The following is a 26,208-nucleotide window of genomic DNA, read 5'->3' on the forward strand; positions in this document are numbered from 1 at the left end:
ATACTATCACTTTGGAAGTAACTGCTGTACAAAATGTGAATTGGTTGGCAAAAAGGAACTAGCTGTCCATGTAGTCTACCCATAAAAGAAGAAGGAAAGTCCCCAAGTGATATATTACTAGTCTGAGAGTCTTAATATAATGGATATCCAAGATGCTCGGGACCTGGGGCGTTCCAGATAGGGGTATTTCTCTATAATATATACATGGTTAATTCCAAAAAAAATCACGTAAAAAGCATTTAAACCAATAGATTGTTTTGCCTCCAATAAAGATTAATTATATCTTATTTTGGGTCAAGTACAAGTTACTGTTTTATCATAACAGAGAAAAAATGAAGTATGTTTTAAAGTTTTTAATTATTTCAATAAAATGGAGTCTATGGAACATGACCTTCCCATAGTTTGGAGCTTTCTGGACAACAAGTGTTTGGATAATAGATCCCATACCTGTATACTAGCCATTCTACAAGTAAAATAGTATTGGCCAATCATACATTACTGCATAATTATTAGCATAGCTGACAATTTAGCACCATGGCCCTTTCATATATTCTTCCATTTATGAAGTGCGGATCTGTGGAATGTCCACAGAGTAGTAGAAGAACTGTAATTGGTGATAGGGTTTCCCTATTTTATAACTTAAATCTGAATTTCATAAAAAAACAGAGCTTACTTTCAACAATACTGTTAATGCCAAAGCTGCTTAAAGGTTTAACTTTTAGGGGGTTATGTAATAAAAGGCACTTAGTTTGCCCAGGGGCAAAAACCCATAGCAAGCAATCAGCATGTAGCATTTACTGGTCCCCTATTTAAAAGCAAACATCTAATTGGTTCCTATGGGTTACTGCTCCTGGGCAAACTTAGTGCCATTTATTACATATGAGGGTTTTATGTTATAGGATTGTCATTTCTAAGAAACTTTTCAATTGGCCTTCCTTATTTATTTTTATAGTATTTTAATTATTTGCTGCCTTCTTCTGACTCTTCCCAACTTCAAATGGGGTCACTGACCCCGTCTAAAAAACCTAATGCTCCGTAAAGCTACAAATGTATTATTAGTTCTACTTTTAATTACTCATCATTCTATTCAAGGCATCTCGTATTCCAGTCTCTTATTAAAATCAATGCATGGTTGCTAGAGTAATTTGGGCCCTAGCAACCACATTGCTGAAATAACAAACTGGAGAGCTGCTGATTAAAAAGCTAAATAATTAAAAAACACAAATATTAATACATGAAAACCCATTGCAAGTCGTCTCAGAATATCACTCTCTACATCATACTAAAAATTAACTCAAAGGTAAACAACCCATTTAAGGCATTGTGGGTATAATTGTTAAAGAGGATATGTGTAAATGTTTTTTTTTTTGTTTTTTTTAAACCTCACTTTTTATACCTAATTAAAAGTATGTTTTTTTTTAAAAAAAATCAGAGAGTATTTTATGCATGTCTATTACATATGGGTGCCAAGTCCCTTCTGCTCCCAAATGTGGCAAAAATATCAGTCTTTTTTTTCTGGACCCCCATGACCTTTTCTAAGAACACAGTGAAATCTAATTAACATTTATATTTATGGTGACTTAAAAAAAATGTATTTTTGTTTTTCAACTTGTTAGTTGAGGACAGACTGAAAGCAGTTGAACTGCTGGCATTTGGGCGATAAGTTCATGGAATATGTTACGCTGGCACAATGCTGCCTTTGTGAGTATGCTCAGTGGGTTGTTTAAAGATGTCTTTTATTCATGAGACTGCACCATTTTTTGTCAAAAACTTTAAGTCAGAAATTCATATTTGGGGGCAGGCATAATAACACTGGTTAGTGAAGATAAATGTCAGCTATGTGCAGAACAGGATTTGAAAACTCATGTACAGTGTGATTAACCATTGTTTGGTATACTAAAGTCACACCTAACCCTAGGAATGTGCCAGTCTATACAGCAACACAATGGTACATTGAATGTGTGGCTTCTGTGTTATCAGGCTGTATTTATTTTAAACTAATCAGGCTGTCCTCAACTGCATTTAGTCATAATAAACTGTTTTTCTTCTGCAGGCCACTACACATTCATGGGTGTATGGTATAACATAGGCACAGTTCCTATCTGCTCATTTAAGCAGAGCCTAGGGCGGCACTGGATCCCGGAACTATGTGTATATATGTATATGTAGAGGGAGCCAAGGCTTTGTAAAACGTAAGATTGAGTATTTTGTTACAAGCTTTGGGACTGACCATTAACACAAACTGTTTGTGTCATTAGCCTATGACGAAGTGTCCTATGGTGGCACAAAACACGTAAGGCTATCTGGCGGAAGGCTGGGGAGATTCCCCGCATCTTAAATTTACCATATAGGCAGATAAGGGATGTCCCCTAAACCATAAAAAAATGATGCCCCCTAAACCACTAAAATGAAAAATCGCCTGCCTTCGATTTCCGAAGTCGCCCAAAGTTTCCTCGTGAGGCAACTTCGGAAATCAAAACGCAGCGAGTACATTGCCGCAGGCGATTTTTCATTTTAGCAGGCGGAAGGCAGGGGGAAGGCAGTTTCGGGGAGATTGTCGCCCCGAAGAAGAGGCGATTAGTTGCCAGGCGACTAAATCTCCCGAATCTGCCCGTGTGCTAAAGCCCTTAAACTACTGCAAAAGTAGCTTGTAGTGCCTGTTATTCCCAACTACAATCAGGTGCTCTCAGTGGCTGGGAGTTTTAACCTTGGAAAGAATGAATGAATGAAACAGTAGGATTCTTAATAAATCAGATGAAAGTGAGTGTAGATGACAAATTGGCCATCTTGAATATATTGCAATAGGCAGTATGTACAAAAAGTCTGTTCTGTTAAAAAGGGAGGGCATTTTTTAGTAGCATAATGCACAAAATGTCTCAATACCCTTAATATATTGATATGGGTGACGGCAGAGGATCTCTTGTCTTTGTCTGTATGTATATTGTGGTCACAACCTTATTGCACCCCTCCTAATGGTTTAAATTTGTTTAGTGGCAAGCACAACTTCCCCTTTTTTCTAAAGTTAACAAGAACCATAAGCCACGAAAATGTTTTTCACTAGACACAACCCTTGTTTCTAACACAAACAAGTTGCATTTATATTCAACACAATTGCATTGTAATAAAATGCTGAATGGCAAAGTATACTCAGTGTCCTACAGTGGTTTAGTGATAAAGTGCCAGTGGCAACATTTACCAAGTTCAGGGCAGGTTGTAATGCACAAAAAAATGGGTGCAAACCACTATATTTTTGCATGTTGCACACTTGTTCATCTGTGCATTCTAGTTTGGAGTGGAAAGACCTGAGCGTTTTCCATGAATACAAAACAGTATGCATTTGGCAGCACCATATTCAGGAGAGATGGTGGTATGTGGGAGCAGCACTGGATGCCCCTAAGCTTTTGCACATGTACACAAGCAACTTCTGAAGTGTCAACAGGAGCAATCACTGCAGCAGATCCCTGCAATTACTGCCTACATGGATGCTTTGTGCCTACAGCACTGCGCTGTGCACCTTGCACTGAATTTAGGAGGCTTACATTTTCATATTCTACAATAACTTAGAGTTTGTCTTCTTTTTTATTACTCATGGTTACTTCTGGTTGAAATATTTGCTTTTGTGTTAGGTCCTGTGGAACATTTCCATATCACAAAGGGAGGAAGGAAAACATAAAGGTGATACATTTTGCCTGCAACTAACAGTACTTGCAACATGCTGTATCTCCAGTTGTGGCCGGGCATGGAGATGTTGATATATAAATATTTTTGACTACTGTATTATAATTCTCTCTTTCCCAACAGAGCAACTGAATAGTTAGCCTTCATGTGTCCTTATTATGATTCATTCATGCCCTGGAGGATTGTTTGCTGACTACAGTCTGTGTCTAAGAAGAAATGCATCACTTACTGTAATGGCACAAGAAATGACTTTGGGCACTTTGCGTTCTGCATTTTAATTAGTGGTGTTTCCACAGGCAACTATGGCCTGACAAGTAAAGGCACAAACAAAGCAAAACTGCACTCCTTCCTGCTCATTTGCACACTTTGCACCTTGCCCTGCACTTTGTAAATGAGACCTTATGTATCTTTCAAGGAAATCTAACTGTAAGTCAAAAAGTCTACCACCTTATCTCTTAAAAGCAGGAAATCTAGAATGTGCCAAGTCCAAAGAAAATCTGAGAGGCAAACAAAATGATAGTTCCCACTCACACTGAAAAATACAAACAGATAATGCACAATAAACAATATATAGGATAAAACGTGATTACGTTTTTTGTTTCTGCTGTTAACAGCAAACAGTTAACTCTGGAAGGAAGACAGCTAATAAATTCTCGCATATCTCCGGCACATACCACTGCAGGGAATGCGAGTCTTAATAGGATTTCACAGCAAGACTGGAATGCCACAGCACAAGCACTTGGGTAGGCTGCAACCTTGAGAAACCCAGCGTAGGTGACTCCTGAAGACTTCATGTCACTATTGTTAAACAGAGATCAGCAACCTGTGGCCCTCCAGATGGGATTTGTAGCTCAGCAACAGCTAGGAGGCCCTGGTTGTATCTACATACATTGTTATATAGTAGAGGAGTGTAGGAGTGTATACAAAGACACACTTTGATGAAGTGAAACTGAACTAGCTGCTGGAAAATCCTGAAAAAATAATCATTAGCTTTGTATCATTAACTTGTATTTTCTAATGTATTTTCTCATTCAAAAGACACCCACCTCTTTCTTGAAGCTGTCTAATGTATCCAATGCCGCAGGGAGAGAATTCCACAACTTAAAGTGGTTGCTGCCTCTGTAACTGTTCTAAACGGATACATTTATTTGATACATTTGTTATCTTTGGCCCTGCTATGCAGAATCCATGAGTTTCATTACAGACAGCTGTATAATTGATACAACAGTAGCTAATATTCCAAAGATATTGCTGAGAAATGTATCACTTAAATGTATCAACTAATATAGAACCTGCTCCTCGATTTGAGTAGGGAGACTGAAACACCAGGACAGGAACATTAAACTTTAAACTCCAGTTTTGGAAAAATGGTAAATAATGAAAAATAGAAAGGAGTTGAAAAAAAGTCTTTATTCCCGGTGAACAATCTGAAAACAACTCAACTGAAAAAAGTGTTTGGAAGGTGAACAACCCCTTTAACAGCTCTTACTGTAAAAATTTCTTTCATTCCTTTCTTCTCAATATATCATATCTAAAGATTAATGTTCTCCTTATTGTAAGGACAGTAGTATTGTGTAAGCACTAGGAAGCTCCTTTACTGTGCAAGTGCAAGACAGGGAGCAGAAGGCAACATATTTATACACTGTTCTGCATGTCTCTAAATGCAGTGACAATACCTTTATTTGCCCATTGAATGGAGCACTTTCCATTTTTGGCCTCCCCCCTCCCTCTTATTCTCTTCACATCCAGCCGGATGCAGGCCGCAACGGAGCTCTGTACTTACCACTTGTAGTTACCAAGCAGAAAGAACAGGGCTACCTTGCCCCCACTGATGGTGCACTCTGCGCCTTGCGCCAGATTCCATTTGCCTGGAAATAAGTGACTTCAATTAGCACTAATGGGCATACGTATGTGCCTCTAAGTGCTTTTGTGTCCAGGGTCAAAGTAAATGGCCCCTTATAGCCCCAAAGCAAGCAACATTGGGCCCCTTAGAAGCCATTTAGAAAGCACGTAGAAAGCACCTGGGCTATTTGCTGCACACTGCAGCTTGCACAATACTTTTAGGGGCATATTTATTATGCTATGTAAAAAACTACGAGATAATACACCACACATTGCCAGGCTTCACCGCATAAAAAAACAAAGTAAATTTTTTAAGCATTTTTTTCTTAGAGTGACTTCTGCCGAAAGCAATGTAATATAGCGGCGGCAGATCTGGCATTCGCATGGTGTAATATTTTGTTTTACACAGCATAAGAAATATGCCCCTTACTGTATAGAGCAATGTGCAGATTCCAAGACTTACCCTCCTGAGTCAGCAGGTGGATATGGAATCATTATGCTTCTGCATTCCCGATATACACTGTGATCTTTGGTTCATGATTAACTTTTTTTTTCTTTCCGTTTCCTCCCACTGCACCTGTCTTTCGTTGCATAAGAGGTAAGCTGGACTCCATCCACTTGGATGCCCTTTGTACTTCTTGCATGGCTGCACTGTGTGCTGTACATTATGCTCTTTCTAACAGACACAAGGTTTTAAAAATGTTCCTATGTACCTGCAATCATGTGCTTTGTGCCATCACTGCCTCCTCCCACTAACTCCCATCTCCCTTAGTCCTGGCCACTGCAAATCTGAATTTGCCTCTAGAAGGCAGCCTTCTCAATGAGATGGCAGTTGTAGTTTGACAATAATGGGGTGGAAGGCTGTGGAGTCGGTACATAAATCCTTCCACTCCAACTCCTCAGACCTCAGTTAATGGTACCTCAGTAACACCAAAAACCAAAAGTGTATCAAAGTAATTAAAATATATTGTACTGTTGCTCTGCACTGGTAAAACCTGTGTGTGTTTCCTTCAGAAGACTACTATAGTTTATATGAACAAGCTGCTCTGTAGCCATGGGGGCAGCCATTCAAGCTACTGGAAAAAAGTAGAAAAGACACAGATTCCATAGCAGATAACAGATAAAACACCACTGTACTGGTCAGGGCTTATCTGTTATGTGCTACGTAACCTGTGCCTTTTACACTTTTTTTTCAGCGTCTTGAATTGCTACCCCCATGGCTACACAACATCTTGTTTATATAAACTATAGTCTTTCTGAAGCAAACACACCAGTGCATGCTAACTGTATATTATATGTGAAATACTTTAGAACACTAATTTTTTGGTGTTAATGTTCCAAATGTAATTTCCAGGTTGATTAAAAGAATTTAAGTACACAACATACAAGTCATTTTATCGTTGCCAAAGCTCAAAAATATAAACCACATTCTTTGGTAATTGTAAACCAAACTCAAAGCTAAACTACATAAACCAAAAACAATTAATTGAACCTGGCATATAGCTGTAGAATAGCTGTTAAATATAATCCAGATTTAACTAAAGTATTGTTCTTAGAAACAGAATTGTTCCTGCCATATCCTCCTTCATAGAAGCTCTTAAATCAGATTTGATTATTTTCAGTGCTTGTATTTAAAGTTATTAGGAGTCAGAGTCTGTACATTTATGGCAACTCCGACTCCAGATACCCAAAATTGCTTTCTACTCCAAAGCTCTGGTGGAAGGGGCAAACACTGCCCATCCCTGATCTAGTACTACTTCTACATCTGTAGTGGCTTATATGCAACAGCTTCCTATTATAGTGAAAGGTAATGTGGTGCTTAAAGGGGAAGTTTACCATATCCTGTTCAAATAGTTCACCAAAAAACAGAATAATGTTTTCCTTTTTACCATTGTTCTAAAATGTAATGTTTCCCAGTAGCAGCTAAGTAAGCCTGATCACTGCATTCAAAGGTTCTGAGAAACAAAGCTGGAATGTGGATCCTTCCACTTAGAGCTTACAATCTATAAGTGGAGTGTACACAGCATAGTGTCTGATCAAGTCCAGGGTATAAAGGGCAGCCAAAACCTATTTTTATTATTTATGCAACATTATAAAAACAAGACAGAAAGTACACTGCTGACAATATCTTTGCACAGCTCTGTTTCACCTCTGTATGTCACCCTTCCCACCGGCTAATATAGTCGCAGAAGTAAAGCACTCTTTTCACAGCTTGTACATTCAGCATATGAGAGTGCTGTGCATACAAGAATATTGACACAGTTGACAGTCAGGAAGTATTAGCTGTATCAAAAGAGGGAATGAGAGGGGGGCACAACTAGCATGGGGCTGCTGTCAAGTACAACAGGGCTGCCATCAAAACCTCTCTTCGCCTTCTAGGGACATTTAAAAGTTGGAGATATGGCCTCAGCAGTACCAACAACACATCACAAAGCTGCTTCTGGGGAAGCAAAACATATGAACCTACGACAAATAATTTAAGCTATCACACAGTGGAACAACTTTTTTAAAAAGAAAAATAGTTGTGCACTTTAATAATCCACCTGCTGAGCTTAGTCCCAGTGAATCATCAGAGCGAGTGCTGGCAGAGCATCAGAGGCCACATCACCATATTCAGCTGCTGCCTTTAGCAGGTTGACGTCAAATGACTCTAGTTCCTGGCTAAACAGAGGGAAATGAGCTCTAGATTTTGCATTGACAGCAACCCAGAGTCACTTTATACATTTCCCACGTATGGGCAGATATTGACTGTCAAGTTTGCCAGTCTTAAGCAGCCTATTGGACAGTTCAGCAAGTTTGCAGAAATTAAAGGGATGTAAACCTTAAAATGAAAATATGCCCAATGAAAGAAAAATTCAGTTCTTCTTCAGTTTAATATGCATTAATTACTAATCTTCTATAGTTTTAAAGTGTATTATAGATATAAATGCAACTGAAAGCTATATATTTTCCACTCCTGGTTCTGACTCTTCAAACAATGAGGCAGAAATCAACTCAACTCCATCCTACACCCCAAAGGGGAAATGAAGAACATTTTTTGCACCCACCTTCCTGCTTCCTTTATATCGGAGCACAGAGACCTGCCCCATGAATACAGCACTGCTGCATTCAGCATTTCAACAACCCACCCACACCACACACGCAAGCTTTGATGAAGCCCAATGTAGCTCAGCTTGGAGTTATACCCTTGCCTGTGCTGACACGGAGTATCATGTGGATTTCCATGTTTTAGCCTTCCTATCCTATATAATAACAATCTATGAGTGCTGCAGAGAAATGAACATGTGATGATGCAAAGCGCTGCCTTACCATTGTGTCATTTCCTCCAAATGAATAAATAAAAGGCGTCTTTATATATGGAAAAGGCATTTTTATAACATCTTTCTCATGTAGTGACCTGGGAATTGCTTTTTGTAATATTCAACGCTGGTTGTTAAAACACACCTAAGGAAAAATGTCATGGCTACAAGCCCAGTGGAGCTCGAGGCAGACAAGTACTTTTTAGCCCAGTAAAGCTCCCAAACAGCACTCGTCGAAACAAAACAACCAAGGAAAAGCTTAGCAGTAATTGTGACTCTGTAGCCTGTTACTCTGATAACCAACTGGCTACAAACAATTTAGCATCTGCCAATTAAATATAATTAGAGTGCACCGGGGCTCATAAGCTCATAAACCCAATCCCTCCTTTGTGTTCCTCCAGTTCTTATGATATGTCAGCTGTTCAACTTTCCTAGTGCTGACAGGCTGATCCCAGAGACAATGCCTGGAAACCCAGTGAAAGCTATAAGGGCAGCGTATGCCGACGTGAGCCGAGTGTGGCACACAACTGACACAAGATAATAGATGTGAGGCACCAAATGTAAGTCAGATGGACCGTTATCTCCCCTACTCATTGTTTAACAGCAGGCAACAGGCAGCTTCTAAAACTGTTGATGGTAGGGGAATGTGCACCAAGCTGGCAATGTGGAGACTCTGGGGATTCTGTACACTACTATAAACCAGTTGTTTATTAGATGTGTTTGTGCCTTAACACCACATACTTCAAATACAAGGACCTTTTTTAGAGACAGAAAGATGGCTGTGCAATGGGTTCTCCAGTCTCTCCCACTGTAGCTAACTTGTACATAGAGGAAGTGGAAAGGAGGGCCTTACTTACATTCCGGGGAACTACAACGAGTCACTGGTTCAGGTATGTTGATGACACTTGGGTTAAAATCAGATTCAATGAAATGGCGGCCTTTACAGAACACATTAACTCAGTGGACAGTAACATCAAGTTCACAAGGGAAGATGTCCACGAGAACAAACTTGCCTTTTTGGACTGTTTGATATGCATCCAAGAGGGAGGTAACTTGAAAACGTAAGTATACAGGAAACCCACTCATATGGATCAATATCTGTTGTTTGATTCCCACCATCTGCTGGAACACAAACTGGGTGTCGTTAGAACTCTGCACCAGGGTCGGACTGGGGGGCACGGGGCCCACCGGGACTGCTGTCCAGGGCCCCCCACCCCCTACTGTGACGCGCTGGCTGAGCTTGAATTATTAACAGAGCTGCTGGGCGCGCATGCACAAAGGCATCCCTCGGTGTGCATGCGCAATGGAGTTCCTTTTTTTTCAAATCCCGATATCTGCAGAGGGGGTCTGGCCCGGCGGGGGCCCTTGAGGGTCGGGGCCCACGGGTTTTTTTCCCGGTGTCCCACTGGGCCAGTCCGACACTGCTCTGCACCACAGGGCAGGATGTGTGGCAACTAATACAGAGTCCAAAGACAAAGAACAAAAAATCTCAGAGGAGCTTTGAAAGTGTGTGGCTACCCAGACTGGGCTTTTGTCAAAACAGCAGCAACCAAGCCCAACAGGAACACCAATAGAAATAACCGCCCGGAGACACGTAGTATGCGAAACATAGTCATTCCATATGTAGCTGGAGTGTTGGAGAAACTCAAGAGGATTTTCAACAAACACCACGTCCCTGTGTTTTTCAAACCTAGCAACATACTGAGACAAAAACTGGTACACCCAAAGGATCCAACACCAAAAGAAAAACAAAGCAATGTGGTATACGGAGTTCAGTGTAGCGAGGAGTGCACATTTCTATACATTGGGGAGACAAAATAACTGATCACCAAGCGAATGACTCAGCATAGGAGGGCAAATTCTACAGGGCAAGACTCAGCTTTCTTTCTACACCTAAAAGACAAGGGACACTCCTTTGAAGATAGCAAGGTCCAAATCTTGGATAAAGAAGACCATTGGCTTGAAGGAGGCTTTAAAGAAGTGATTCATGTCAAAGTGAAAAAACCTTCAACCTTCAACACCACCTGTCTGCTACATGCAATGCTGTTCTAACATCTGTACCCCAGTGGATTCAGAACACTTCACACATCCATTCATGCAACTCTCACAAGTAACACCTGTTTCTAGGATTGACACATTGGGTAATCCTATCACAGTTACTACACAGAATCAACACCTCTGTAAATTTCAGATGTCACCTCTTTGAAAAGTTTCAATGTGCAATTGAGAGCTGCTCGGATGAGTAGTGAAAAGTCTTCAATGATTACTCAGCAAGTCCAGTTGTTTTATATTTACATATACTACATATACCATGACCTGGATGAATGAAAATCTTCATAGTCAATTCAGAATTAGATTTACACCTTCAAGGTGGTCTTAAAAATGCACAATTAAAATTTGCAATGTAATTACTGCCATGGTCAGACTGGACCAGTGGGACACAAGGAAAAAACCTGGTGGGCCCCACCAGTCCAGACCTGATTCACTAATAGCTCTCCCCTTGGACCTCCCCCAATCACGTCCACAAAGGTGGACACAGATTACTGCTGCCTTACAGTGCTGGAGTGCCAGTACTAGGCCAGAGCACAGAGTTTGTATGTTCTCCCCAAGCTTGTGTGGGCTTCCTCCAGGTACTCCAGTTTCATACCATTTGACCAAGGATCGAATCATCCACTGGGCCTATGAATCATCCACTGGGATTTTCAAAACTGCTCAAATTATATCTGTCTGATTTTCCAGGTCCATTGGAAGGCCGATATACACAGGCAGATAAACTTCTGGCACGGTCCGAAGGGGCCAGATCAGCTGATTAAATGTACCCATGTATGGCCACCTTAAGGATGTAAGCTCCACTTGGGCAGGGACTAAAGTAAGAGGTATATTATTAATCATAATATACTAGTACACTTTTATAATGTAATATACAGTAATAAACCAGTTTCAGTAACTGCATATTGCAATGCATGGATTATAACCAATGCTATTACCAGACACCATTTATAAATCTGTGCTACATAGGCTATTATTCATGGCTTTTGTGTATTGTAGCTATTGTATATACAGTATTTATAACTGACTTGTAAAATAACTGACTTGACTTGAAAAGGGCAAAGGGTATTTAATAGAAACAAAGTTGCTTTATTGTTAACAAATTCTTTTTTTGTTTCTAGTTAAACATTTTTTAAACAAATATGTTGTACCGATTGCTCTCTTTGAACTGTATTTAAAGTGTTGCTTAAAGGCAAGCTAAAATACTCCAGCACGCAGGAAATAACAGCAAAGGATAAATATCTTTTGTTATTAGGTTTGTAATAAACTTTAACAAATATATCTGTGAGCTGCAGAAAATCCACTTACATGTAAAATGTGTGTTTACAGCTTAAACTGTCTTTAAATGCAGTAAAGAATCAATAAGGGACCATTACAACAGCAAGTGCAGTTTATAAAGTGTAATTTAAAATTCACCATATTTTTAACAACAGGGCAGTTTATTTTTCCATATCCTGTAAATGATATCATTTTAAACAGTGCTTAGTGATGTCATCAATTATAATCTGTGCTAAGTGATGTCATTTCGCTCACATGATACCTATGAGTTCCTGACCTATATTAAAGCCCTCAGCCTTTATATGGTTAAGGAACTCCTTGGTGACTTATAACAGCCTTATATTTTACAATAAAGTGTACATTACCACTACATATGCAGCATGATTATATTATCAGTACTTAGGCTAACACATGACCTTGGGCTCCATTTTGGAAAACAAATATGTTGTACCGATTGCTCTCTTTGAACTGTATTTAAAGTGTTGCTTAAAGGCAAGCTAAAATACTCCAGCACGCAGGAAATAACAGCAAAGGATAAATATCTTTTGTTATTAGGTTTGTAATAAACTTTAACAAATATATCTGTGAGCTGCAGAAAATCCACTTACATGTAAAATGTGTGTTTACAGCTTAAACTGTCTTTAAATGCAGTAAAGAATCAATAAGGGACCATTACAACAGCAAGTGCAGTTTATAAAGTGTAATTTAAAATTCACCATATTTTTAACAACAGGGCAGTTTATTTTTCCATATCCTGTAAATGATATCATTTTAAACAGTGCTTAGTGATGTCATCAATTATAATCTGTGCTAAGTGATGTCATTTCGCTCACATGATACCTATGAGTTCCTGACCTATATTAAAGCCCTCAGCCTTTATATGGTTAAGGAACTCCTTGGTGACTTATAACAGCCTTATATTTTACAATAAAGTGTACATTACCACTACATATGCAGCATGATTATATCACTAGTAATAATCAGTACTTAGGCTAACACATGACCTTGGGCTCCATTTTGGAAAACAGAGCCCTCTAGAAAAGAAATTAATTTAGCATGCAGGGTGCAAAGTACAAAAAAAAAAGAATATTGCACCCTTTTTGCACCCTGCCTTGTACGTAGTAATTATTACTTAATTACTTAACACATCATAGCTAATGGGTTTATTCTCCTTTAAGAACACCCACGTTATGACTAATAACAAAAACCTTACTAAAGCCTGCACTTGTGGTGAAGTGTGTCAATAAAGGAAAGAAAAATAAACAGCAACGATTTTGGTCAAAAACTAATGCCAATAAGATGTTGATTACTTAATTACAGGATGATGATAAACCATAGTTACTAAGTTAAATTCCCCTTTAAGAAAGAAACACATTAAAGGAACTTTGACACACACAAATCCAGAAGCTGCTTTGGAAGTTTATGATTTACTGAATATGTACTTGCGGCCCGTTTTCAAATTTACACCGGCCCGCAGCCTCTGTCATGAAATTAATAATAATGTGGCCCACTAGGACAGTGCAATCAGGAATCACGTAGCCGTAATATTTGGGCACATTAGTGAAATGATCTGCCATTTGGTCTATACTGCTGCCTGTGTGCTGAAGGTGTTGACAATATACACGTACTGGCACGTAGTGACGCACTGATCTCACATACTTCTATAGGGCTGAAGGTGCAAAAGAGGTAATGACGTGCCAGTACAGTAAACTAAAAACGTATGTGAGATTGGTGCGTCACTATGTGCCAGTACATGTCTATTACTAACACCATCAGCACACAGGCAGCAGTATAGAGCAAGTGGCAGACCATTTCACTAATGCCCAAATATTACTGCTACGATTACAGAATTCCTTGTTTAAATAAAGCGCGGAGAATAAGTCCAAACAAACAGACTCCACTTCTCCATTTCCTAAACGCTTTGTACGCGTCCATCTCCAGGAGTGAATGTTCCTGCCTACTCTGCCTCTTTTCGACTTGAAATACAAAATGTACTGACCGCTGCAATCAAAAAATGTTGCTCTGTCAGTCTCCAGTGTTGTTGTTATTGCTACTTTTTTTATTGTTTATCTTTCTGTTCAGGTCCTCACCTATTCATCCTCCAGTCTCTCATTCACACCACTGCCTAGTGGCATCCTAGCAACCAGATATCTGCTAAATTTCCAGTGTTATAACCACTGGCTCATACATCCATCTACAGTATAAGTAAATGTCAGTTAATTTTAAGGTGACCTACCCCTTAAATTACAGATACGGGGGGGCAGCATTACAGTTAGGCATTCACTGCCTTATAGTATTATACATTTTCTTCTAATTCAAATCACATCCAGGCAATTATATATAATAGAAGTAGATTCTACAATATACGGAAAGTTTATTTCCGTTTTTTCTGCTTAAACACACAAATCTTTAAATCACGCCACCTCTAAATGACTCACATCGCCCGTTTAACCACACTTTCAGAAGTAACAAGTAACAGCAACATCCTGCCATTAGTACCAGCTGTATTTCTTATTACTTTAAAGGACCACTGAATTTCTTATGTTCTTCCCCTTTATGTGATTATACCTGAAGAGTAAATTAAATACATCCTTTTCAATAAGGCAATTAGAGGATTATTTATAAATAGCATGAGAATATGTCATAAAATTTCTTGTACCAGACATACATTAACAGTTAAAGAAAGGATCATCTACCTAATGCTTATTGCTAATGTGTGCTTTTAAATGTCCTCTATACCCTCATCTTTCCTTGCATAAATGTAGGTATACCAGTGTTGGTATAGCTGATGCCTTGGTATAAGAAATTAAAAAAAATCTGGTTCTATGCACTGGTTGTGATGCACCCAAATCCCAGACCACATACCCATTCCTCCCAATTGGTTTCTGCTGGACAGTTCCAAATTACTGATCCCTACAGTACAGTTAACAAGAAAGTTAAAGTGTTTGTTTACCTTTAAATTAACTTTTAATATGATGTAGAGAGTGAGACAATGTGCAATTGTTTTTTTATTATTTATGTTTTTGAGTTATTTAGCTTTTTAATCAGCAGCTCTCCAGTTTGCAAATTAAGCAATGTGGTTGCTATGGTCCAAACTGCCATAGCAACCGTGCATAGATTTGAATAAAAGACCAGACTATAAATAGGAGAGGGCCTGAATAAAAGCAATAACAATAACAATGTGTAACCCTACAGAGCATTTGTTTTTAGATGTGGTCAGTGAACCACAATTAAAAGCTGGAAAGAATCAGGAAAAGAAGCCCAATATTCAAAAATTATAATGAAAAATTTGCTTAGAATTAGCCATTCCATAACATGCTAAAAGTTAACGTGAAGTTGAACCAGCCCTTTAAGATGGATTTCTGGTAAATCATGGGTATGTGATTGTATGGGAAAAATGTGTTTTTTGACATCCAAATAATGGAAGGTATGCATCCCCTAGGCTACTAAGTCAAGCCCCTGGACTACTTGTTAAGTCATTATAACCCAAAAAAAAGGTTTATGGGGCCCACTCTAAGGTTACAAATTAGTAACAACGGATACCTATATTAGGGACCTATTAGCAAGCTGTGTGAAAGATTTTAAACAGTGTATTTTTTAAGTTGTGTATTAATGCTTACACATTATTTTATATCATACATCAACTTCACTGAACTAATCTGAAGAATCCATTAAAAAGTCCAAAATGGCATATTTATCCAAATATTTTTTTACTGTACACCACCACCCTAACGATAAAATTCATGCTGTTACACTTATTAATACATTTTAAAAATGTTAATTATTAGAATAAAATGGAGTCTATGGAAGATGTGCTTTTCATGATTCCAAGCTCTCTACAACAGGTTTTCCAGATCACGGATCCCATACCTGTACTACTTTTACATAATTTTTTGTAGGACCCTAAGGGGGTCATTTACTAACAAGTGAATTTTAATTTTTCCAAAGATTTCAAAAAATTAATGGTTTTCACATTCTTTTAAAAAATCTCTAAAACAATTGAGATGTATTACGTGTAAAATCCACAAAAACCACTTATACAAAACTTCACCAGGTAAAAGTTGTCATGGTCCTGTAGAAGTACGTGGGAGCTGCGCTGATCTTTTTGGACTGTTCTAAATCAATTCTGACTTTTGCAGGGTTTTTTTGCTAGGAATTGTCCGAAACTCTCACATTTTTAGAGGTTTTCGAGGTATTCAAATTATTTACTGCAGAGTTCAGTGTAATTTGGTAATAAATTTTACGACATTCGTAGTTTTAGAGTTTGTGAGTTTAGTCATGGTTTCAAGAACCACTAAAACCACAAAAATGGGACTTGATAGTTGATAAATAGGCCCTCACGTACCCCTTATCACACAGCTATTGCTTTTCCTATATGATTCCTATTGTGCAGTACAGGTATAGGATCCGTTATTTGGCAACCGTTATTCAGAACGATCCGAATTATAAGATGGTCATGTCCCATAGACTCCATTTTAATCAAATAGTTACATTTTTTTAAATAAATATGTAATAAAAAAACAGTGTGTTGTACTTGATCACAACTAAGATATAATTAATCCTTTTTGGAGGCAAAACATTCCATCGAGTTTAATCAATGTTTTTTTTTTTAGCAGACTTAAAGTATGGAGATCCATTATCCAGAAAACCCCAGGTCCCAAGCATTCTGTATAACAGATCCCATACCTGTATGTTACAGTAAGCATACATAACCCAAGTACTCTCAGAGACAGATGTTGGAACAGCAGCCAGGTTATGGCAGGTTCATTACAGTGCTGTATTTCACATATCTGCTCTATATAAAATGCTCTACTGAATACATAGCCCTGGCTTTTCGGACAGACAATGTCGGGAGAAGCAGGTTCTGACATGTATGAAGGAAATGCCTTTGTATTGTTTAACAAGGCATTTGTGTTTCTACACCCATTATGCTGGAGCCTACAAATACTTTGTGTCACTGCATGTATTATCCACATGCTTTATTGCAGCTTTTCACATACCCCACCCAAAACGGCACTCATTCAAGTGCTTCCTTCAGGGCTACGGCACAGTGAGAATGCAAGCATTCCTTCTCACCGGCAAGACTGGCAAATGCCAAATTTGTCTGCCTAGAACACATACCGACCTACCTCTGGAGGACAATTGCAAGCCCAGAGCTACTTGCATGTATGCAATATAACTGCTACAACACCTGCATTTTTGTTGCCTGAGGACCTATTAAATAACCTGTCAAAGTTAGAGAAAAGGTCATGGTTTGAGAAATACTGCCAATTACTCCAACATCACCTATTTCTAAAATTTCAGCTTCTGCAGCTTCTCATAAAACTTCTACCATTATTATCTCACATCGTCCTATTTATAATGAATTTTGTAAAAGCTGCAGTGGTCCAAAATAGTAACAACACAGACTTGCACCCTGATTTTGTTCATTATAGATATACAGAAGGCTTCACTGTAACCAATACATAATGGTGTGACCACGTGTAACAAAACACTTGTGCAGCTTAATACATCTTAATACTCACAAACATCACCAAACTGAATGACAAAATCAGCCCAGCCCAGCTTACTAGGTATATATAGCACACTAATACTAATAGTAATATAATTATGACTGTTAATCTGTATTTATTTAGCTACAACAGAGCTTTATAGAGAGCAAGTAATAATGATTTAACAGTTCAAGCACACAGAAATAGAAAACAGTCTGCTCCTACAAAGACATACTTACCCTTTAAAATATTTTCTTTAAAAATCAACAAGGAGATAATATGACCTATCCAAAGTGCACTTATGTGTCTCCACACAGACCAGGCAGGATACTCATTGTTGAATTATCTGTCATTATATGGGCCTCAGTTTGACAGAAATGTTACCAAGCCGTATTGGCTAAGAACACCCTGATGTTTTGGAACCATTGCTTTGCTATCATTCTTGTGGTAAGGAGTTGAGGTGTGCCAGCAGACAAGCCCCATCTCTAATGATGTGCTAGAATGTGTTTGGGTGTGCATTATTAAAAGGGGTGATTCATCTTTAAGTCATTTTTTTAGTAAGTTATAGAATCACCAATACTAAGAACTTTTCAGTTGGTCTTCATTATTTATTTTGTATAGTTTTTTAATTATGTGCCTTTTTCTTCTGACTCCTTCTAACCTTCAAATGGGGGTCACTTACTCCATCTAAACAACAAATGCTCTGTAAGACTACATATATTTTGTGGTCACACCCCCTAATTACCATGTTCATTTTAAAAAATTTGTCAGGTTATGAAAGTTTGAACACATTTCTGTGTTTTTTTTTTTGTTATTACAGTTTAGCTAATGTAGGTGAATTGCTCTTTAAGCTGTGAGTCCCAGTTTCTCCAAGAGACCTGTTATCTTATATTGTTACAATTACTTATTTGCTTATCTGAAATTGTTACAAAAGTTTCCAAGTGCACCTGGTGGCTGTTCTGGGCTCTCTGCCAAAAGCCAATTAAGTTAGAAACATTGCTTCTTTTTGTGGCTGTTCAGTGCAGAGAAAAACGTGACTTTCCAGTACAAATGAGGGACTGCAGGTTGAGCTGTCAAAAGAGGGACTGTCCCTCTAAAAACGGGATGGATGGGAGGTATGTGGATGTTCACGCTTATAAAGTGAGCTCCATTCTTCAAGGGCCTTGCAGAGGAGGAGTCTAAAGGTTGGCACTTACACATATCACATGCTCCACAGAGAAGAAATATTCACATTTTGGCCAACTTCCCTCTGGACTTTGTATCTGCAGTAAGGTCCCTCCCCATATAACTTGGCATATATTCCACTTCAGCAAGTTCTCGTTATGAGCATTGTGCTTTTTGTGCTGGGGGTGGGGGGTTTGAAATGAACACCGGTTGTTTAAAGAAAGTCACTAAGCCGATACAAAGGAGTATATTGTAATGGAGGTGAAATGAAAAACTACTGAAGGATCAGTTTAAGGATTAGCCAGATACATAATCTTGTTTTGGGAGTGGACTGAATGCCATTGTATTTAGCAGCACAGAACAGTAGGGGTCCAATAGATACTGTATTTCATGACAGCCAGTCCCATTAATTATTTGATAATTGTTTCGGCATCTCATTTGCGGAATATTCTGCATTCAACTGAATCTGAAGTGTATGGGTAGTTTGAGTTGTTTATATTATCTATATGAGAGGTATGAAGGAAATACGAGCCAAGATGACTTATCAAAGACAGACTCTGGTCTGTTATAACAAATAGCACAGCTTTGAAGTTTGAACTATCCAACCTGTAGCCCTCCAGTTACTGCAAAACTACAACTCTCAACATCATGCCATTATAAAGCTGGGAGAAGTATATCGTGTTCAGGAGTTGTGTTTATGGGTGTTCAAAATTAATGCATTTTTATTAATCATCTACATAATTATTAAGGAAACGTTAGTAAAAAACAAGTTGCTTGTCAGTTTCATTCCATTTCACATAGTCTGAACTGGTCGCTTTTGCTGACCTGCTTAGGTTCCACACAGGCCTTACTAATTTGAGACATTACTGCTAAAGTTACAAAAAAAGCTTATGCAAACATAAATGCATAATACGTATTTGCACACAAATGCTGCAATTCTGTACAGAGCCATTCCGTTCCGCCTCTTCTGCTGAATTGTGCACCCATTGCTGCCAAAGGGAGTGGGACCCTGTCGTTACCGCCACCCCAACTGTAGCAGCAACTCCAGGGTTCCCACAGCACTCTGCATCAATAGGAGTATGAAGAAATCATATGCAAATGCTGCTTTTGAAGAGTTAGCTGCAACATGCACAGGAGCAGTTTTCATGCATCCGGTCCAATTGCAGCAAGTGCAACTCTGCCGACATACAGCTTTCAGTAGCTGTTACATTTTCATTAATATCATACATATATATTGACAGAAAAGGTTATCTACAAGGCAAATTGTAGCAAAAAATATATATTGCTATTTAAAATGAAATATGGGCCTGCTTGCCAAACTTCACAGATCTTCCAGTATTTTCATGTTTAAGTCGTTTGCGAAAGTTTTACATGCCACAAATGAGCAGCCAAAAACTGCATTCTTCTAAATTTCTCTTCATTGAATATGTGCAAATGTCACTAATACTTGCCAAAGCGGCGGGGGGAAAAAATGAGGTCACAGCAGAACTGTAGGTAATATATTAAAGTTTGGCATTTTATCTTACTCAAATTTGTTGGTTTTGTTGCCAGATATGAGTCAGGAGTTGAAATGTGTGTGAATGTTTTGTACAGCGCACCAGCCACACACACCCCTAGGGCAAGATGATGGACTCACTCCATGAATATGCTGATGCAGGAACATCCATAAAGGCAATTCTCAGTCAGCAATATTGACCCTGAAACAACCTGACAAAGAATGTAGAGCTGGCCATACATGGGTTCAAATATAAGCTGTAGGCAAAAGTTCACTCTGGAGAGCCAATTTGAATCCAGTGATTTTTTATTCAGACACACTGCTCATTCAGCTACTCCCAACAAAGTTTACAAAAAAGTCAGATATGTGGGAGCACTAGCAAGTTGGCAGCTTATTGGTCAATAGCTTGCCCGACCAATATCTATATGAAAATCAGAGAGATATCTATAGGACAAGTTAGAACATCCCATTGTGCTTAGAAATCACCATTCATATTGTCCTCTTTTGATGGGTCTGCTCTAGTTGTCTATATAATATTGCCAATGACAGATTATAGTTGTTGGAATTTTTTGAGCATCAAGAGCTTGCTCTTTTTGTGACACTGATCCCATAAGAAGCAATTGGGCACAGGGTTTTCCAAAACAATACTTTCCCAGTAAGACTGATTCAGCAGCTTTCTGAGCTTTTCATTTGCCTTGCTATGGATACATTTTGTACAGCCATTTGGAGTGTGATAGATTTAAGTTTTTTCATTCTAACTTACTATGTTACTTATTAAATTCAGTTAGAATGCCTGCTTTGTGAAGTAGCTTTAGAATGAAGAACGTTCTCATTGTGTCCTTTGCCGCCTGGGTTCTGCTGATCCTGGCTTCTAACTGTAACACCTCTTATAAGAGCAATGGCACCTGGGATTTTTTTTTAATGAAACAGGTTGACATGCCAAATGTTATCAACAGCGTCTCCAATCTCTACTCTATACATTGTCATTGTCTAACCATACAACACCATACAGTATATGGTAGAGTAAGTGGCTGGCTATTCTAACTGGCCCTCCTGTGCAACTGGCATCCACTTGTGCACCTGATTTATCCTCATGTGTGACTGATTTATCCTCTTGTGTGACTGATTTATCAACCTATGTCACTGATTTATCCTCCTGTGATTTATACTCATGTGTGACTGATTGATTTATCTATTTGTGTGAGTGGTTTACCTGCCAACTTATCCATGCATGTATCCACCTGTGAAACTGATTTATCTACATGAGCAACTAATGTACCACCCGTGCTACTGATTTATTCACCCATTCACCTGATTTAACCATCTGTGTAACTGATTTATCCACCTATGTGATTGATTTGTCCTCCTGTGTGATTCATTTCTCCAACAGTGTGACTGATTTAACCGCATGTGTGACTGATTTATCCACCTGTGTGATTTGTCCTTCAGTGTGATTAATTTCTCCAACTGTGTGACTGATTTATGTTCCTCTGCAACTCATTTTTCCACCTGTGCAACTGATTTATCCAACCATGTCACTGATTTATGCACTTGTACACCTGATTCATCTACCAACTGAATTATCCACCTATGCACCTGGTGTATCACAAAAATGACAACTGTTGAATGGTTTCTATTGTTTACACTGGAGTACAATTGCAAAACAAACCAAGCAGTAGGTCTGTCACAAAATCTAAGTTAAATTGGTATAATTCAAGAGCAAATCAACAGTAAAAGAACCAAAGAAATCCTCAGGTAGGCACCCATTAGCCGAAAGTAATCCCATACAACCTCAATCTAAAACTGAAATACATTGTGCACAGATTTAACCAGGATCTATTGTTGCAGGAGAACTGGTTGTTAATACGTGTATGTGCCACACTGCAGCAGGAAAGCAGCCAAAATGCTGTAATGCCCTCAGGGTAAAAACGCACATGCTAAATCGTCTCCGTAACTGTTGTGATTGGTCGGGAACCATTCAGTCACCACCGGTGAGGACAGTAGTGTGGGGAATGTAATGAGACAATACAACTTCTGCATTTGGCAGCTGCACACAGGAATTTCTATACCTCTATGTCTTACTGATACAATATTCAACATATAATATGCCAGCCAAGCAATATTGCAGCTCCCACTCACATTCACAGATGCATCAACTGTCAATCTAATAATAAAATGCCCTCCTATTTCGTCTTTTTGTTAATAAGATAAAGCCCATTGGTAAACATGGCATATTTCTCCTGTAGATAATTGCCTCAGTCATACCAGCAGTGTTTCCCCTATGCAAAACAAGTGATGTGCTGTTGAAACGGCAGAAGTCACAAGAGTATGTAGCAGGGTACATAGTTTCCCATGAATACCCAAAAAAAGTCAACAATATATCAGTTCATAGTGGAACAGGGCAGCATGTTTATATATTCATAAGGTGCAGTGCTGAGCGGTTGGTCTGTAAATGCCATATACAAAAAGTGTCTTGTCTCACTGCCGTCCCAGAGAAACCTCACAGGCTGCTTTCTATTCATTTATGGATTTCTCCTCTCCTTCGTTTAGGCGTATGGCCTCTTGCACACATCCTCATGTAAGTACTCGCCTCCATAGTTGGATGTTGGTGTCCAGCTGACATTCCTATTGGCTGCTTTCTCAGGCAGGTCAAGCAGCTAAGCAATCTGTCTGTTGGGTGGCAAATTGTATGTAAACTATTACAGAGGAAACAGCAATTCCATAGGAATGGGACTCTATAGATCAGGGATCCCCAACCTTTAGAACCCGTGACCAACATTCAGAAGTAAAAGGAGTTGCAGAGCAACACTAGCATGAAAAATGTTCCTAGGGTGCCAAATACGGGCTGCGATTGGCCATTTAGTAGACCCTATGCAGATTATCAACCCACATTGAGGCTGTTTGGCAGTACAACTGGTTTTTATGCAACTAAAACTTGCCACCAAGCCTGGAATTCAAAAATAAGCACCTGCTTTGAGGCCACTGGGAGCAACATCCAAGGGGTTGGAGAGCAACATGTTGCTCGCGAGCAACTGGTTGGTGACCACTGCTATAGATAATAGGTTTCTATATAATAGAACCCATACCTGTAAGCACTTTTTTAACAAACAGAAAATGCTCAGGAGCTACTATTGCACAACATAGCATGGATACTCTTGGTTGCAGAGCTATATGGCACAGTCATGCCAATTTTTACTTATTGACCGAAATACATATAACAAACACGTGTTTCAAGATCAATCACAAACAAACGCTGCCACCCCGGGGTTTACTCACTGCCGCAGCTTTCTCTACCTGTCTTGGCTTCGATATTGTGCCACAGCATAGTCAAACATTGCACAACAGTCAAGAGTCCATAATCTGATTTACTTCAGCAGGATCTTACCCAGACAGTGCCAAGGTTCCTTCAGGATTAGAAGTCTCTGACCAGGACCCTGAATCGTCCATTCCCTGGTGGTGTCTTGACCATGCAACAAGGTCTGTCTTCCTTACACAAGCTGCAGACAAACGGAAATATAATTTCATACATCCTGTCACCGATTACACTGTGGCGCTTCAAAGGCCCAGGGGACCTAAACTGTTAGTATAATAAGCGCTTAAATATCTCTATTTTCAATGGCAATCTGGGCTAGAGTTTGTCATTTTCTGTAGGTGACCTACAACTCCCTGCATCCAGATAAAGTATTGCAGTTCAGCCAGATAATGATTGACACTGAGGATTTATTAAAAGGCAGGGTCATGAGACATGATCATTTTTTTTTTGTCTCTGTAGACAAAACAGAGATTTAGTTGCACTGCATTCAATAAGGTTTGTTTTTTTACAGTCGGGTTCACGTGTGTCACGTATGGGAGAACCTCTGCTAATTATACCTGGCAGCAATAGCTGCATTCAACCCAAACAAGCCATGTATTATTGTGTCTCTCTGAATATCCGAGGAAAAAAAACCTGAGACACAATGCATAGGTACAAGTGCTTTCCGCTATCATTAAGATGCTGGGAGTTGCAGATCAATAATAACTGGTGTTGAAGCACAACTCCCAGTAACCTCCAAGCTGTCATGGCTCACTGGGAATGACGTATACTAAACAGCTGGAGGGCTGCACTAGGCATATTCCTGCAATACATATTGCTAATTGCAGCAGTTGCAGGTTGCACCTCACCTGAAGAAATGCGACTTCACAAATCACAACAATCCAACAAGCAGCATGGAGTTAAATGCCCTCTACTACACATGCTATTGTCACCAGACACAGTGGCTCCCCCTGTTGACTAGCCTTACAGTTGCAATGACTTTTCCCATTTCCCCTCCTCTGTCACGGCATTGTGGGAGTTGTAGTCCATAAATAAAGGCTAGGCATGCCTGGTGCAAAGTAAAGAAGTCAGCCTAAATACATACATACAAGGGCTGGAGGCGAATGTCCCGCTGTTGTCAGTGCTGCTTGGGTACGTGGATCTGTGCCGGTCACATATGTTGGCTGCCCATGAGAAGCTCCCGTGTCAGTGGCACTACCACCCCACCCCCGCCCCCTCACCATCCGCACTCCACCCAGGAAAACTTTCTGCCCCAGGAAGGAGGGAGAGCGCGGACCAACCTTGTGTTCTGCGATTCCCTGGGAAACAGAGGCTGTTCTGTTCGTGCCCTCGCACTGGCACAGCCTCCCGCTTCTCCCCGCCCCTCGCCCGGCCTGGGAGTTAACTGTGCGCGCCACAGCAGGAGGGTCGGGCGCTCAAGTTGAAACTTGATGTTACTAAGTACGAGACGAGTCTTCTCGTTGCACAGAACTGCCTCCCTCTCTCATTCACATTCCCTGCCGCCGGTCACAGGAGCCGAGTGTGTGTTAGTGTCCGTGTTAGTGTCCCACTGACTTTTGTGCGGCAGTCGGGAGGGGCAAAGTCCAACAGGAGCAGTGATTGAGGGAGGGCACAGTAGTGAGGGAGGGCAGCACCTGTACAGCAAACAGGCAGAGCCTACACACTGGCAAACACACACACTACTTGTATAAACACATGCTACTGAACACTAACAAACTGACAGTGACACACTTCCTATACACAAACACCCAGGCTGTGTAACACTCACAAGATCCCTCTCACTGAACTTCCAACCCAAACAAACAAACTAAGCTCAAGCGAGCACACCCACTGTATATTACACACTTACCTGTATTCTGCATGCACACTGCACTACACTCTCAACAACACAAGCCTATACACACCTGGATATTGTGCACACACCTGTTAACAATACTAGGCATATCTGCACTACTGCAGTGACTTATAGGAACTAAACATTATTTTAGGCCTATGTATTCCTACAGTACCCAGCAATAAAAACCTGTTTTTGCCGGAGTGCCGTCCTCCTGTTCGTGTAAACATTTACACACACACACTAATACATACATACAGGGCCACCAATAGAAATCACAGGACCTTACAACAACAAAAAATTTGGGGGCCCCACCCCAAGCCCCACCCTAGATCCTGCCCACTCCACACAACAGGTAAAAGACCACACAGACATCAGTGCTAAAAAAGGTAACCCCCCTACACACACATTATAAAAAGCTATTTTATATGGTTAGGGCCCCCTTATAAGTTAAAAAAAAACTGTGGTGCCAGGGCCTCCCTTAAAAATGATTTAAAAATTTGGTGGTCAGGGCCCTCCAACAAGTTAAAAAAACAAACATTGGTGCCAGGGCTCCCCTAACAAGTTAAAAATAATCAGGGCCCCAAAGAATATTTTTTAAAAAAAACATTGGCGCCAGGGCCCCCCTTAAAAGTTAAAAATATTGGGGCCATAAAGAATATTTTTTAAAAAAACATTGGTGGCAGGGGCCTATACAATATTAAAATAATACATTGGTGGCCAGGGGATTAAAAAAAATAAAAAAAAACACAAATTGGTATTCA

The 26,208-nt window shown here is 39.6% G+C and overlaps 1 protein-coding gene across 7 annotated transcripts in view; it reads right to left on the reverse strand.

The window, feature by feature from the left end:
* The window catches only part of cobll1.L (cordon-bleu WH2 repeat protein like 1 L homeolog), a 77,367-nt gene extending 51,652 nt beyond the window's left edge, over nt 1-25,715 (reverse strand). For 3 of the 7 annotated variants that reach the window (XM_018235861.2, XM_041576711.1, XM_018235858.2), the window contains exons 1-2: nt 24,695-24,848; nt 23,683-23,794 (exon numbers count right to left, since the gene is read on the reverse strand). In XM_018235861.2, the coding sequence (XP_018091350.1) occupies nt 23,683-23,794; nt 24,695-24,833 (251 nt within the window). In that variant the 5' untranslated portion in view covers nt 24,834-24,848. Of the gene's footprint in view, nt 1-23,682; nt 23,795-24,458; nt 24,675-24,694; nt 24,849-24,890; nt 25,546-25,633 lie in introns of those variants that run through there. The other 4 variants (XM_018235859.2, XM_018235862.2, XM_018235863.2 and 1 more) reach the window with 4 other exon arrangements.
* Nucleotides 25,716-26,208: the final 493 nt, after the last annotated feature.

The sequence above is a fragment of the Xenopus laevis genome, chromosome 9_10L, assembly GCF_017654675.1.
Source record: "Xenopus laevis strain J_2021 chromosome 9_10L, Xenopus_laevis_v10.1, whole genome shotgun sequence".
In the NCBI taxonomy this organism is placed as follows: domain Eukaryota; kingdom Metazoa; phylum Chordata; class Amphibia; order Anura; family Pipidae; genus Xenopus; species Xenopus laevis.